Source organism: Drosophila melanogaster, chromosome 3L (assembly GCF_000001215.4).
Source record: "Drosophila melanogaster chromosome 3L".
NCBI lineage: Eukaryota > Metazoa > Arthropoda > Insecta > Diptera > Drosophilidae > Drosophila > Drosophila melanogaster.
Window position 1 is genome coordinate 14,212,730 of NT_037436.4, and position 14,792 is coordinate 14,227,521.

General features: G+C 36.6%; 2 protein-coding genes across 13 annotated transcripts in view; both read left to right on the plus strand.

The window, feature by feature from the left end:
* The window catches only part of nuf (nuclear fallout), a 42,381-nt gene that overhangs the window by 21,860 nt on the left and 5,729 nt on the right, over nt 1–14,792 (plus strand). For 7 of the 11 annotated variants that reach the window (NM_001259820.2, NM_001259821.2, NM_001038920.2 and 4 more), the window contains one exon: nt 360–474. In NM_001259820.2, the coding sequence (NP_001246749.1) occupies nt 360–474 (115 nt within the window). Of the gene's footprint in view, nt 1–359; nt 475–7,012; nt 7,208–8,710; nt 8,772–12,701; nt 13,675–14,792 lie in introns of those variants that run through there. The other 4 variants (NM_001259822.2, NM_001038919.2, NM_001259823.2 and 1 more) reach the window with 2 other exon arrangements.
* On the plus strand, nt 5,475–6,245 carry CG7768 (uncharacterized protein). 2 transcript variants are annotated; one of them, NM_168584.4, is made up of 2 exons: nt 5,475–5,561; nt 5,616–6,245. In NM_168584.4, exon 2 carries the CDS (start codon nt 5,654–5,656, stop codon nt 6,146–6,148), a length of 495 nt encoding a protein of 164 aa, NP_729966.1. In that variant the 5' UTR covers nt 5,475–5,561; nt 5,616–5,653; the 3' UTR covers nt 6,149–6,245. The 2 variants fall into 2 exon arrangements, with proteins under 2 accessions (NP_729966.1, NP_648697.1); NM_140440.3 differs by having other exon boundaries at nt 5,654–6,245.

Here is a 14,792-nt window from a genome sequence, read left to right on the forward strand (position 1 = left end):
GTCTTTTGGCATTGTTTAAGTTTTTTGCTGTATGTGATGGAAATATTAGAGACTTGCACCAATTTATATACATTTTCATTTACATTGTCAAGTAAAAATGTATTACACCGAGGCGAATTCGAAACGGTATTAATCGAATTCTAAGGCGAATTCGTCCAATGGATTGTTTTAACTTTTTTTTTTTTATTTTTTTTGTTATGTTTTAAAAATAACACTAACTAGAACAAAATTGAAAGTTTAGAGATATACAGACACAGATATATATATCAATATAATGTGACTTTAAAAATTTAATAAACAGTTAAAACTAAATATAAAAATTATTTGATTTAATTACTTACAAATTCAACTCCTTTTAGCCAACTCTATAGATCATCGAGCTTTAACTCATCGGGCCGTAGCTCCAACTGTGATACAACAGAAGACATGTACAGCGACATAAGCTTGGAGAATCGTCATGACTACGATTATAGGGTAAGTGTGCCAATTAAACAAAGCACCAATAATTATTATAATTAAATAAAACCCAAGTATTACTATGTTTTGGATTCCTTAGTTTAGATAATTAGGTATCGTTAAAACATAAATTCAAATAGATAGATTCCGCGGCTTTTGACACATTTTGTTTGCACAATTCGATTTCAAAGTCTTTGCATTAAATGGCGTAAAATAACGGAATAAATAAATAAATGTACCGTCGTATGAATTGGCAAAATATTGTCAATGCTTGATATTTCATCAGAGAAATTACTGATGAAGAGACATAATCTGCACTTGAACCTAATTCGCAATCGCAAATTTTATTTCCCAGCATGTGTGTGAGCTTGAACATCATTTTCATTCAAGTCGAAATTCCGAAAATGTTTTCCATGTTCGTTGAGAAAATAAAAAACCGAAATCCCTGGAAAAGTGAATTTGTGACTTTTCACTTTGGATCTTCGGCCGCAATGAAATCAAACGTGTTTTCTTTCCCTCAATCGCTGAGGCAGTCACCTTCGCTGGTATTTTTACTGGAAGTTCGTGGCTACTTGGCAGGTGAAATTCAGTGCTTTGGTTTTGTGTAGGTTGCCGTTGTCTATCGCGATCTCTGCGGATCCAATCCGATTGTGCTCCGCCGACTATTATATAAAGCGAAAAAAAGCAAAAGCATTTCAGCAGGCTCTCTGCAATTTTGGCCATGGCCATTGGGGGGAGTGCATTGGCGCCTCAAGGTCATTGAAATTCACTCAGCCTCCGCCGGATCAATGTCGATTAGATTTCCCACTGCCCATGTGGATGCTTATTTGATTGAGTGCCAAAGAGGTCGGGAAATCATCGATGGCTGCAGGGTTTATTTTCGATTTTCCTTGTGGGAAACGTCAGAAAGAAATACACACATATGTACATATATGAGGAAGCGTTCAATACGTGTGTGGTTTTCATCGACTTCTGTAATGGATATGTGCTTATTTGAGTACAAAGCTTATGCATGTTTAATATGTTTACTTTTCTGCAGTTTACGTTAATATAAATAAATAATTTGTTTACCTTTTATGAAAGTTTCAATACCAAAATCCAATCCAAGTTATTTTTTTCTAACAAAAACTTTCTTTCCTATCATTGAAACCCTTAAGATTTCCTAAAAGAAAGCAAGCAAAATAAAATCAATTGCTAGAAGTGCAAACATATAATGGTGATACAGACCGGTGTAAAATCGCTTTCTGCATAATTGCTCAAAATAAACAAATAAAAGGAGAATGAACGTGGTAAAAGTCGCCGGCACACAAAAGGAAAGGTGGAAAAGCGCAGAGGAAAAAACAAAGGAGAAATATAAACACAAGGAGTGAAAATGATTTTTGCGAAAAATCTCACGTACGAATCAATTTTTTAAACGCGCCTGTGCGATTGTTCTTTTATGCAACACAGTCCAACGGGAAACGGAAGTGGTATTTGTAGAAGAGGGAAGGGTTTTTGGCCAGGTGCGAAACAGGTGGAGTTGGGCCAAAAGATCATTACAAGTCAAAGAAGTGCCTCGCAATTCGTTTGATTGTTGTGTGAAACTGGGCGTTGAATACGAAATGAGTTGCGAGTTGGGAAAAGCAGATGGCTTATTAAGAAGGAGAATGTTTTTGGCATCAACTGTACATTGGATTGAAATATTAATTCGCTCGTTTGATTTCAAAATACATTTCAGTTACCTAAACAGCAATATAAAAGTAGTAATTATATCCCATTCTGTCTTAATATTCAATCTTAACTTCTATGTAAAAGTGGATTGTGAAAAATGAAGAAACTTTCCACATCTCACCTTGGCCCGATGCCCAGGAAAGTGTTAAGCGTATCCAAAAAGATTTTCACTGCACCGAATACGATTTTCTATTTGGTTCTTCTTTCACTACTGCTGACCCAATTTTCCGCACCCCGACCATCATTTTTTTTAATGCTCCGTTGGCTTAATTAAGCTGAGGTCACTCATCAGACAATCTAATGCGGAAGAAAAGAATCGCATTGGATTGAACCGAAGGTGTTGCGTAAGGTTTCGGGATGGGGGGATCTTGACATGGTCTTCCCAGTTTTCCCAGCGCTGTCAGAGGTTGATTAAAATCTGCATTTGTCTCGGGCTCTTTGCAGCTGTTTTGCATCGTCGCACTTATGCAATTATAACTGTAGGCAGGCCCAAGACAATGCCACAATTGCAATTTGTTCAATTGTCAGTGTTGGCAAGAGATGTGGGGATGAAATCTGTTTTATTTTCTTGGCCTAATACATGCACAAGTGGAGTATCTCCGCTGACGACATCACTTGAAGTTGCCCAAGCAAAATGTTTAGGATTTGGTAATCGCTCGAATTGAATATCTCCCCCCGGCTTTGGCTCTTCCAGTGGCAATATACACATGTGCATATATCTTCGCACAACATCGACGAAGGCGTCGACTGGAAACAGCCACCTACAAGGCATCGCCTTTACAAAAAAACTTCCACCAGGTGTCTGGCTAATAGAATGCATAAATATAGTAAATGGAATACAAATGAAGCTTCAGTCAGCAGGAAGGAAACAAATATATTCAAAGTGCGCTGGAAAGAAATCAACATTTGAATTTATTGAACATCGGCTTACTTACTGGTATTATATATGTATATTATGGTCTACAAGATGATTTATGATTCTAAAGGTGAACAAAAATATTTCCCAAACTTTGTAAACTGTTTTTAAAACATTAACATTACACTCCCAAGATGTTATGACTAAGCAAACCAATTTCTCTGTCATTCCGACCAATTAACCTCCCCCTTATGGACTTGCAACATCTATTCAATAGCAGCAATTTCAACCCATTTGGGTTAAACGCTTTCGTAAATGCCTTTGAGTATTTAATTCCGTTTTTACTTTGGTATACTTTAAGGAGCATTTGCATTAATTATGATAATTGCAACGTTTATGCTTCAATTCGTTGTGTGTGTGGGTCTCTTTGTCTTTGGGATTTCGATGGTTTCTGGGTCAACGTCACATTTGGGTTAAAAATTGATTTTCGTTTATGGCTTTTACTCGATTTTTTTTCGTATTATTTTTGTATTTTCCCTACATATCTCATTCGGCTCGGCTTTATGCTTTTTATGTTGTGCCGGGCCTCGACTTCTGATGGTCTTAAAGGTGGGCGTCAAAGGTGCCAGCAAAATTGTTTAATCGATAAGACGACCCTAGCAGGTGGCGAATGGAACGAATGGCACGAACCGCTAGACAAAATCCATTTTCAGTGGTTTTTTTTTATAGAGTGTGGGTGCGGAAAACGTTTTTCGTTGCAGGTTTTCAGTTGATGGATCGATCGGCGATAGTTGGAAAATATGAAAATATTTCTTAGGGCTTTTGTTATATTTTTTACGATAAAACTGGTATTAAAGTTTTTGGGAAAAGTGTAACAGTTTGTGTGAGGTTAGTTGTTTTTGGGTTCTTTCTTCTTCCCCTTTGTCTTGTACATCCTGTGAAAAACATTGCTTGACATTAAAGTGCTTCTTGTGTTGACTTTACATTCACCTCATTTCCATATCTATTATCTTGACTTCTGCTATTCCAAATCTAATAATAATTTGTTCTTTATTTTCCTTTATTTCCAGGTAAGCAAAACAATAGCTAAACACAAACTACCTCGAGCACTCTTATCTTACCAATTCCACTTGGTAAGTGCTAAAACGAACCCACAAAAGTGTTTCTTGTCTACCTTTTATCTAAGCTGAAAAATCGCCCGAAGAATTGGCCATAATGTGAATTTATGTTCCCACACACACTCATACACTCGCAAGTCCATAAAAGAGGCGCCTATTTCTGGGGGCGTGGCAGTGGGAGCAGTTGGCAAGTAGAAATCCTACGCTTTCCATTACGTCATGTTGGCTTTCCGTATATTACTTTTTGCACAAGGTTGTCCAAGGCGAACGGGGCGTTACATTAATGGGTAACTAGTCAAAACGAATCGAATCGGTTTCGAGTTCGAGTTCAGTTGGGGCTACACTTGTCTTGGCCAACTATGGATTGTATCTTTCTTGTCTTCGCTATTCGGTCGCACTACAATTTATTATAAGTAATGAGACAGTGGAGAGTCGAGTTAACAATTACGACCTACGTGCGAATAACCTTCTTTCGTTAAATCATCTTGAACTTTTGGCATTTTGAGGGGAGATTATCTAAGGGTCTTGAAGTAGCTTGTTTTTAATTTTTATTTTTATTTATGAGCGAAAAATACATAAAAAATGATTATAAAGCTTATAAAGGGAAAGTCCGTGCAACTTATTAAATATGCCAAACCTACTTTATCGAACATTGTGTTTACAACGTTCTCGGTTACTAGCCAATCTTATCGTACTTCAACCTTCCTTTATTTTCCCCTTATAACAATTCTTATGTATATGTATACCCAAATAGCAATTGTTGTCTTGGAAACTCACTAGGCCCTGGACTTTAATATATACACAAAATGTGCTAAACCCAAAGAAGTCGGGGATAGAAGAGTTTTAAAGGAGTGCTATGCGTTCATATAGACAACAAACAAATGAATAAATATAAATGCAATAGCAGCTTCTTTAAAACGTGGATAATTCTCACAGTTTGTATTTGCTTTGGCAAATAAATATTGACTATTTTTTTTGCCTAATTATACAAACATACACTCATCGCGTGGATGGATATATAAAGTTTGTACACAACTGCAAATGAAAGGTAAATATAGCCGGCTTTAAAAGTATCTGTGAGTTTTGCGTTGATTAAGGCGGCGGTTAAACAAATTAGAAGAGTAAATAAGGTCTGTAAGATTAGACACGGATAAAGGTATTTTAAGGACAATATTACCTTAAAATATCCAAATATACCGATCATTTGCAATGTATTAAAAATTGTGGAAGCCAAAGCAGGCATTTTTTTTTGCTACTGGATTTTATAAAGAAGGCTGTGAAATGAATTTCAACGAGCCCTTACTTCAGATCCCTGACTAGCCCAGAATATTCGTCAGTTCAGTTCCAGCTGTTCTACTGTACGGTTCTCTTGAAAGTCGTTACTTTTTTTTATCATAAAGCTGACACCACCAAGTTATCCGGTAAATATATTTCTTGTTTTTGAACAAGGCATCGTTCGATTTTAAACCTAATAGATCTGGCTTTTCTCCGAAAATTTTCGGCATCTGCGAAGATGTCGTTGCCACGCGTTTACTTCGATATAGCCGCAGGAGGTGAGAAGTTAGGTAGAATTGTGATGGAACTACGTTCGGATGTGGTGCCCAAGACGGCGGAGAATTTCCGGGCCCTCTGCACCGGAGAGAAGGGGTACGGCTACAAGGGATCACCATTCCACCGCGTCATCCCGAATTTCATGTGTCAGGGCGGTGATTTCACTAATCAAAACGGAACTGGAGGACGCTCCATTTATGGAAACAAGTTTCCCGATGAGAATTTCGAGCTAAAGCATACCGGAGCTGGTGTACTTTCGATGGCCAATGCTGGGGCCAATACCAATGGATCTCAGTTTTTCATTTGCACCGGGAAAACCACATGGCTGGATAATAAGCATGTCGTGTTCGGCAAGGTCGTTGAGGGAATGGATATCGTCCAGAAGGTAGAATCTTACGGTTCACAAGATGGGAAGACCAGCAAGAAAGTAATTATCGAAGACTGCGGAGCCCTCTGAAGGGTGTCAATACATAATAGTGCTGTCAATCACACATTTACACTATTACACTGAAATTATACTTTTCAAGAAAACTTTGCAAAATAAAAGGGGGTGCAAAAAAATGTATTTTGTCGGTTCAACTATTTACATCGCTCTCATATGTTACGCATTTCAGACCAATTCGTTGAATAATCCGGTGCACCCTGAACAGCCCAGTTCCCTGACTCATTTTCCTTTGATTTTTCTTTCCATTACTTTTAATTGACTCAATTTAGTTCAAGAGTTGCTCACATATGTCGCTTTTGATTCTTTCCACTCGATTCTCATTCTGTCTCCCATCACCTTTCCCTCAAGCCATTCTATCCACTTTACCCGAATGCACTTTGCAAATGTCTATTAAGTCACATACACTGATGAAAAAAAAGAATTAACCACCAGTAATACATATGTATATGTTTGGTAAAGTGCACTTTACTAAATACATTCAAAAACTCAAATTGAATCCATTATTTTTTAAATATATTCTGCAATATAAGTTTTGTTTAAACAAATATTATATTTGGAAGTTAGTATTTCTTTTCAAACCTAAAAACACCTGGCTAACTATGTTATACAATGTGTATATGTGTATGTGCATATAAGCCACTCAGCAAACAAAATTTTCTTTTCTCAAGTGCATGTAATACGAATTTCCAACACTGCTAAGTCACATTAGTGGAATTTTTCTATTGCGTTCGTTTTGCTTTGGGGCTCTGTTTTTTTGTATTTCTTTTCGTTATTTTTTCGGGCACCCAAAACAAGTCGCGGCTTCTGCCGACGTCGACCGAGGCAGCGGCAGAGGAGGGGCCGCGACTTGGCGCTGGCTTTTCAGCGCTTTCCTCTCTCAGATTGCATTTAACGCTTGCCGCGTTCACAACACTAGAAAAGCGGAGCAGCGCATCGAACGGTCGCCCTGTCTCTCACTCTCTCGCGCTCTCTCGCGCGGGTGTTTTGTTGTTGGGCAATGCAATTGCCAAGGAAAAGGAAAATGCAGCTGCTGCTGCTGCTCTCCTAAGCAAAATAGCCAAATTAAAAAAGGTTCGAAATTCGAGAAAATTAACCCAAAGTTACCTCAATTCGTGTGTTTTTTGTGTGTTACCTATTATCGATCGAATTCGCTTATCAGCTGTGTCAGGTGCCTTTGGCTCATTAACCGCTTATTTAAGGAAAAATGTGAAATCAAAACAAATTCGTTAATGACAGGGTCTGTTGTGAAAACCCGTAATCAAAGTAGCCTTGTTCGGCTCATGTTTCTAATTTTCATACCCTCTGGCAAATATATTGGTTGATTGATCTTAAATTGAAAAGTGCGGTTGAATCAGTTTGCCAAGTGTTTTATCGAAACATAAAAAATGGAAATCAAGTGTGGCATAAAATTGATAAATGATACAATAAATGGGACAAAATGAAAGAAAAAATAAAATAGCTTTAAACAATTCAAAGCAATTCTTCGTTATGGGGCGTTAAAAGTTGAAAAAACACTGACGGTAATTGATGAAGTAAAACGAAGAAAGATAAGGTGATCAAATTTGCAAAACCGGCACAATGTAAATTAATTGTGCTTTTTGTGTTGATTTTTTTTATTATTAATGGAGACAAGTTTAAGTATTTTCTTAAAAAGTTTAGTAAACTTAGGAAGATGAAAAAAAAAAAATAATATTGCCTCTTTAAAAATCAAGTCTTGTTTTCATTGCTTTCGGCAGTTTCTACATTCAAAGGGAATTAAATAAATCAAGGGCTTCCACCGAGAATAACGCATAGCAGTTCCAAGTTCATTCATTATACATAACTCGTACTTCTTAATTTCTTTTACTAGGCATTTTCCGTACCGTTAAGTTTGGTAGGAAAATATTCTTTCATTAGCGATGGTTCGTCAATTAGTAGGCATATAAATCTAACGGCACAGTGCCCTAACAGCACAGAAGACAACTAACCGGAACTGAAAACTAGCACTAAAAACCAATAAGTAAAAGGCCTAAGGTAGCCGCAATAACAAAAGAACGGAAAAGACCCTCTGATGACATCAACAAAAAGGGGGTGTACGAAAGAGATGGGACGAAATGGATGGAGATTACCATCCAATCCCGCATGCGTCCCGTTACTCTTGCTTTTCGGTTCGTGTCCACGCTTATTCACTTGCGCTTTTATTTAGTAATGAGTAAAACATATACATACATACGTATGTATGCATATATGAACATATGATGGGAGGCATTTTGGGAGCGGTTGGCTTGGGGTGACCGTATATAAATTCCACATAATTATGCGCTGTCCCTGACTCAAAAACCATATGTTCAAAATAAAGGAGGCGGGCGGATTCGGCGAGAGAATCACCCTCGGACATATGGCGAAAAACTTTTCCTTTGGGGGATCGGATCGCTCTCTTTCTTCGGTCCCTTGTCATTGCTCTTGTTTGTTGATTATTATTTTTTCCTATTTATAAAGATTGCGCCTCCCCAAATTCGCTCTCCCAGTCTCTCATTTTTCTCTCTATCGCTGGCGACTGCCTCGGTTTATTTTGCCCCTGAATTTCTGGTTCATTCAGTTTGCTTTTCGCGTTTCGCGTGCTTTAATCGAAATTTGTTTTTCTCCCTCGATTGTGGTTGTAATAAAATACATAATACACCATTTTAAATAATCGAAAAAATTAGCTATTCACTTTTAAAATTGAAAAATATTTGTGAGATCGCGGCACAGATTATTGAAGATCATAAAATCGGCAGGAAAATTAAAAATATTTTAAAGGATTGCATCATTAGTTTTTGGTTCTTTTAAGCAAAAGCTTTCAAGAAAGTTATAGAATACATAATAGTACATTAAAAATAATCAATGACAATTTTTTTTCAAGTTCTTATGTATATGATTCCCATATAATTGATGCAAAGTCTTTAAATATACATTTGTTTGAAATCATGAATATTTTATGTGGTACTCAGCATTCCTGATCCAATTTCGGCTAATCATTGTATATTTTACAACCTTTTTGTTGTAACTTGTTCACTTCACTTTGTTGCATGAAAAGTGCACAGCAGCGAAGTAAAATTTGCATTTAATGAGCTCCCCTCGTTCGACTCATCCCCATTTTCACCCCTTCCTTCGTCGACCATTGTATGCAAATCTTTGTGGAATTCAATTTTGCTGAAGAGTAGCTAATGATAATTTTCTATTATGCTGTTTTTGATTGCCTGACATGGGCGAGGAAAAAATGGTTGAAGAGATATGATAATCCAAAAATATTCAGCTGACAAGAAAGGAAAGTTTACTTCATTAGCAAATTAGTTTTAGTTGAATTGAAATCAGATTATTCGGTTACTTACTGTACTTGTATTGAAGGAATTGGATTGTATTTTGATAAGGGTTTCCAAATCATTTGTAATAAAGTTGTATTTTATTTATTTGAATGCTTATTTCGTAAATCAACTTGGAATCATTCAAAGCAAATAAAGTTCTTTAAAAAGTAAAATCTTTATCAGTCATGCCCTGCTTTTAATTGGCCCTCATATTGACCTTTATTTAAATTTGTATGTGATAACGTGAAAATGAAGCTTTGACAAGGGCACCTTAACTATACACGTCGCCGAACGATTTGATAAGACTAAGAATGATTCAGTTTACTAGACTACAAAAGTAAACAGCACGCCACAAATTCCAAGTAAAAGAAAAGCAAACTTAGCCAGCCATTGCATTTTCTGGTAATTAGAAACTAGGCGGGAATTCAAAACCTGAGGAACAAAATAACAATGAAAATAGGGAGAGGTTGGAAAATAGCTGTACGACGAGGATATGTAAAATTGTCTAGAATTCTGCTCAAAGTCTGAACAAAATAATTTTACGGTCTGTTGGTTCTAAAAAAAAAAGAAGAAGTAAAGAGAGGGTTGGCTTATATAATGTATACTGTGACTAGCACACTTAATGCCAGAAAAAAGAATGCTTTTATCTGTGTAATCTTCTTATTTTTTTTTTAATATTTCTTATACCAATGCAATAATAATGGAAGGTAAAAACAATTTGTGGTAGATCAGTTTGTGGCAGGAAACAGCTGTTGTATGTCGCGACTTTTGTCTCTTTCCCTTCGTCTCTAGCCCTCCTTGTCGTTTTCCCCAGTCTGTAAAATGGGGTTAGCATGTTGTTTCAGTTTCACCTTTTAGTTCTTTGTCTTAGCGTGGGCGGTCGTCCGAAAGGTTTATTGCCATGTAAAATGCAACAACAGAAGAAATAATTGCAAATGCAAACTGCAACACCAGGCCAAGAAATCGAGGTTAGACGGGGTAATTGGCACGAATTTGTTGCCAAGTTGAAATATTGGAAGTTTTCTAGGGGTTCGTAGGAATACAAAAGTTCGAAAGAAACTAGCCACTTATATATAGATTAGAATACATAAATGATGAGGGTCCGGAAGTAACTACCCACTTAAATGTATATTAGAATACATAAATGAGTAAGTGCATCCGAATTTCGGAAGTGGTGTGATTCATTTATGGGTATGCTTCGATCACATTAATCTTCTTGATTTTTAAATTCCCCAAATATTTTTCCGAGCAACCCCAGAAATCTATTTACGATCCACCCTATCCCAACTTAACCATGACTTGCTACCTCAGCTAATACCTCAGTCACAAATGTGAGCTATTTATGCTAAACAAGTCAATCTTTATGGCTCCACATAAATGCTTTATCTGGGAACGCATAAACTCGAATAGTTCCCGAGATAGCGCGTGTGCATTCATTATGGGATCCCCCATTTAAACTCAGATATTTCAGCTGAACTCCAAACATTCCTTTAGTTCGGATTTCGAGCGTTAGGCGATGAAAGATGCATCATAAAACGTGTCTGCTACTGCATAAAATTCCGAAAATATTGCAGTTGAAAATAGAAATTGTTATTGAAGCGGCTATTTCACTTACTTTCAATTTTCATCATAATTTTTCCAACGAAACGAAACAAGTTGCACAAGATATTTACGACAGGGCTTGTTGTTGTTGTTATTTTCAGTTGTTTACTAGACAAGTTTTGTTGGTGAAAGTTGTTGTTGTTGTTATTGTTGTTGTTGTTGCTTCTGCGTTTGCCATGCTTCATTGACAAAATTGTCCACAGATCAATGAGTCTTGCGGTCAAGTTGTTTTTGACTTCTATTTATGTTCATTGAGGGATTTGTGGTCTTGGTCTTCAAAGTGATTTTTAAAAAGCAGAGCATTAAAACTTTAAGAATTCATAAAGATTTAAATCGTCGCGTTTCCTCTTTTCGTATGTGAAAGTATGCTTCCAATTTCTTAGCTAAGCAAAAAAGTAAAACAAATAAATTCTAATTTATTATGACAAGCCACTTAAACCCATTTGACATTGGACAGTGTGCAGAATTGTATATTCTGCTCTCCTTCTTATTTTCATCTTAATTCGTATAATTCCCGTTTCTGTTCTGCTCTTCTGATTCATACAGTTTATTATAAACAATTTAGCGAAAGATGAGAAAATTCAAATTCATGACACATTTACCCATGCCGTTTGTTTCTAGCGTTGGATTGAATCATCGCTTGAGAAGAGACAGCAGTGAAGAGCAAAGACGGTCTCTGACTAGATTATGCAATTCTTTCAGTTACGGCAGAAGAATTGCATGCACCAACAGTTTTTCCTCTCCTTGGTCGCTTCTTTCCATTGCTTTGTTTTATCTACACGAAGTTCATCAATTCAGCTAGGAAATTAAACTTAGCCAGAAGCCCAGAAGAAACCAAACCCAGTCGTGTAGAAAGAATGAGACTCTGTTTGGGAGAAGAGTGGTTTGCAGAGGGGACATCCAGTGTTGTGGAGACTGTCTTCGTGGATTCTCTTGTTTCGTTTATCTTTTTGCAAGCGCACATTTCCTGCATGAAATACAGAAAAATTCTTTATGCTTTTCCACCATTCTTTGCTTTTGTTTGCAGACAATTTCTTGCTCTGCTTTCTGCAACTCTCCTCTCTGTATGGGACCTATCCAAATCCAAATCTCAAACAATTACCTTTCAATTTGTTAAGAATAGTGCTAAAGGCCATCGCGATACAAAAGAAGAAATCATTTGCAAAGCTTCTATTTATTTTTTTGCAACTATTACGTTTCTGCATAATTCATTTAACTGCTTGGGGAAAAGAAAAATTCTTTTGTTTACTCTGTGAACTCTGCTGGCAGTTCAAGAAACTCATTTTTGGAGATACAGAAAGAAATTCGTGGGGGACAATCTGTTGGATGAGATCTGCTGAAGAATTGCTTTGATTATAATTATGCAAGGGGAATTTTTAAATGAGATTGCTATGGGACCTCAAGACGTGCTGAGCAGCGGTTATAAGTAGATTTTGTTACTGTACCAACAATGCTTTAGTTAAAATATCTATTGTTTAACAGTTTTATAAATAACGAAAAATAAACTATGATCTTTAAAAATAAAACAAAAAAACATAAAATACCTAATTTAAATAAATTGAAATTAATCAATTTGAATGCCACAAAGGTTTTCAGAATAATGCAATATAAAATTCTTATGTATAACATATTTTGTTTAGCCAGAGCCAAGCTTAAATATGCCCAGAAAAGTGCCTTAAAGTCAAATTGAGAGATGAAAACAAAGCAATACAAAAATATCTGAATTATGTGCCTATAAAACTAAAATAAAACAGTCTTCCTACACAAATGAAAAATCACAAAATAAAGAAACAAAACATCAAAGTGCGAAAATATATGAAAACAAAACATCAATCCAACCAGTGCCACGCCCCAATAAGGAACAAAACTACCCAAAAATAAAATAAAAAGTAAATCATGAGTAGTCAACCTGCCAGCCAGCCCGATAGCATCGATTTAGCCTATGATATGTGGGCGGGCCAATTCGAATTCGTAGGACCCACAAATCAGCAGAGCAACAAAAACAGCAACAACAACAACAACAATAGCAATTTGAACAACAACAAGTGCAGAATCGGAGCGCAACAAAACCGAAAACTATCTACGGATAGTCTGGAGGATCTGAATTTGAGTTTTAACACAAGTGCCTCGCAAAATCCGCTAAGCAACGCCTACAGTTTGGGAGTCACTGGCGGTGCTGGAAGTGACTACTGTGGCTTTGGAAAACACCCGCCAATATTGATCGATCAGGAGACGTTTCTCAGCCTCAATCCAGCGGACTTTGAGGACATTGTGCCATCCAATTCGGAGCCCAATTCGCTGGTTTTCATCGAAAACAAGCTGGAGACTAACAACAATAGCCTCGAATCGAACAACAATCATATAAACAATAATAATAACAATAAAATCTACAATTTGGAGAACCTGACAAGTAAATTCAATAATAAAACGAATAATACGAATACAAACGGTTTCAAATTGGAGAACCTAAAGAATTTCAAGAACAAACTACTCTGTGATTTCGAGGATACCAATAGCGGGGGAGGAGGAGGTGGTGGCAGTGGCGGATCAGGACCTGTTGGCATGATGAACGGCGCCCTCAGCGCAGAGATTTGCGATAATCTCAATGAGCAAGTAAGCAGTGCACCACTAATTCCCCCGATTCCGGGGCTAATTCCATCCAAAAGTTCAGGGTTCATTGGGGGTGTGTGACGTCCCCGTTTTTTAGTTCGCATGTCATGACATCTAAGTAGTATACAGTACTATATAGTATATACGGTCTGTCAATAATGTCCAGGCCATTCACTATAAATAAGTCGCAATTGAATGCAATTTGCTTTAGTCTAACTTTGAATTGCCTTAGTTCAACTGTTTTGTTCAGCTGTGGGAAATATCACTACGATTTTGACATATTAATCAATTGTTACCTAAATAAGAAATAATATGCTGGAAACCAATGAAGTGAGTTGAAGTTGTGTGATGGAAAATTCCATTAAACTATGAGTTGATTCCGGATAAATATTATGCAAGCTTATAAAGAGGTTTCCGTGGTAAAATTTGAAACATTGCATACGTACGGACTTTCAAATAAAATACAACTAAGCTAAAGAAAATGAAATTTTTTAAATAAGTATTTAACAAATTAAATACAAGACTTAAAATGTGAATATTTTCTTTTGCATTGGTTATACAAAATTTTAGAGTTTAAACTGTTTTAAAGCAACCAAGTGCTTCCACCTTTTCGAAAACTTTGTTTACGATTTCCTTGACTTATTTACCTTTTTAAACGTCAAAACTGGCCCAAAAATAAAATTTCAAAGTCGAAGAACTTGTTGTGTTTGCCATATAATTTTCTAGACATCTGCTAACGATAAACAAAAAATACTACATTCTGTGCCAAATGAGATCATCGGCCACAAATCATCAGTGAGAAAAGAAAGGAAAATCGAAATACTATAGATATTTTGAGAAATTAGTTGACGGAACCAAAATTAATGATACAAAAAACTGTAACAAAATTGATGATTAGCCATGAAGAGAAAATGTGTCAACGAAAGTAACAGAAGCTCGTTTGGATCGAAAGAAAAGTAAGGAAGACGTTGGTTTCTAAGGCGATTGCTCTAGTTTTGGGGCAGTGAAGTAAAATTTCTTTCCCTAAGCTACTGATGCAACTCCCAGTATTTAGTGCAATCAATTATCAAGCGTATTATTCCCAGTGGGCCAGCAAATGGGAGCACCGAGATTCTACGTAT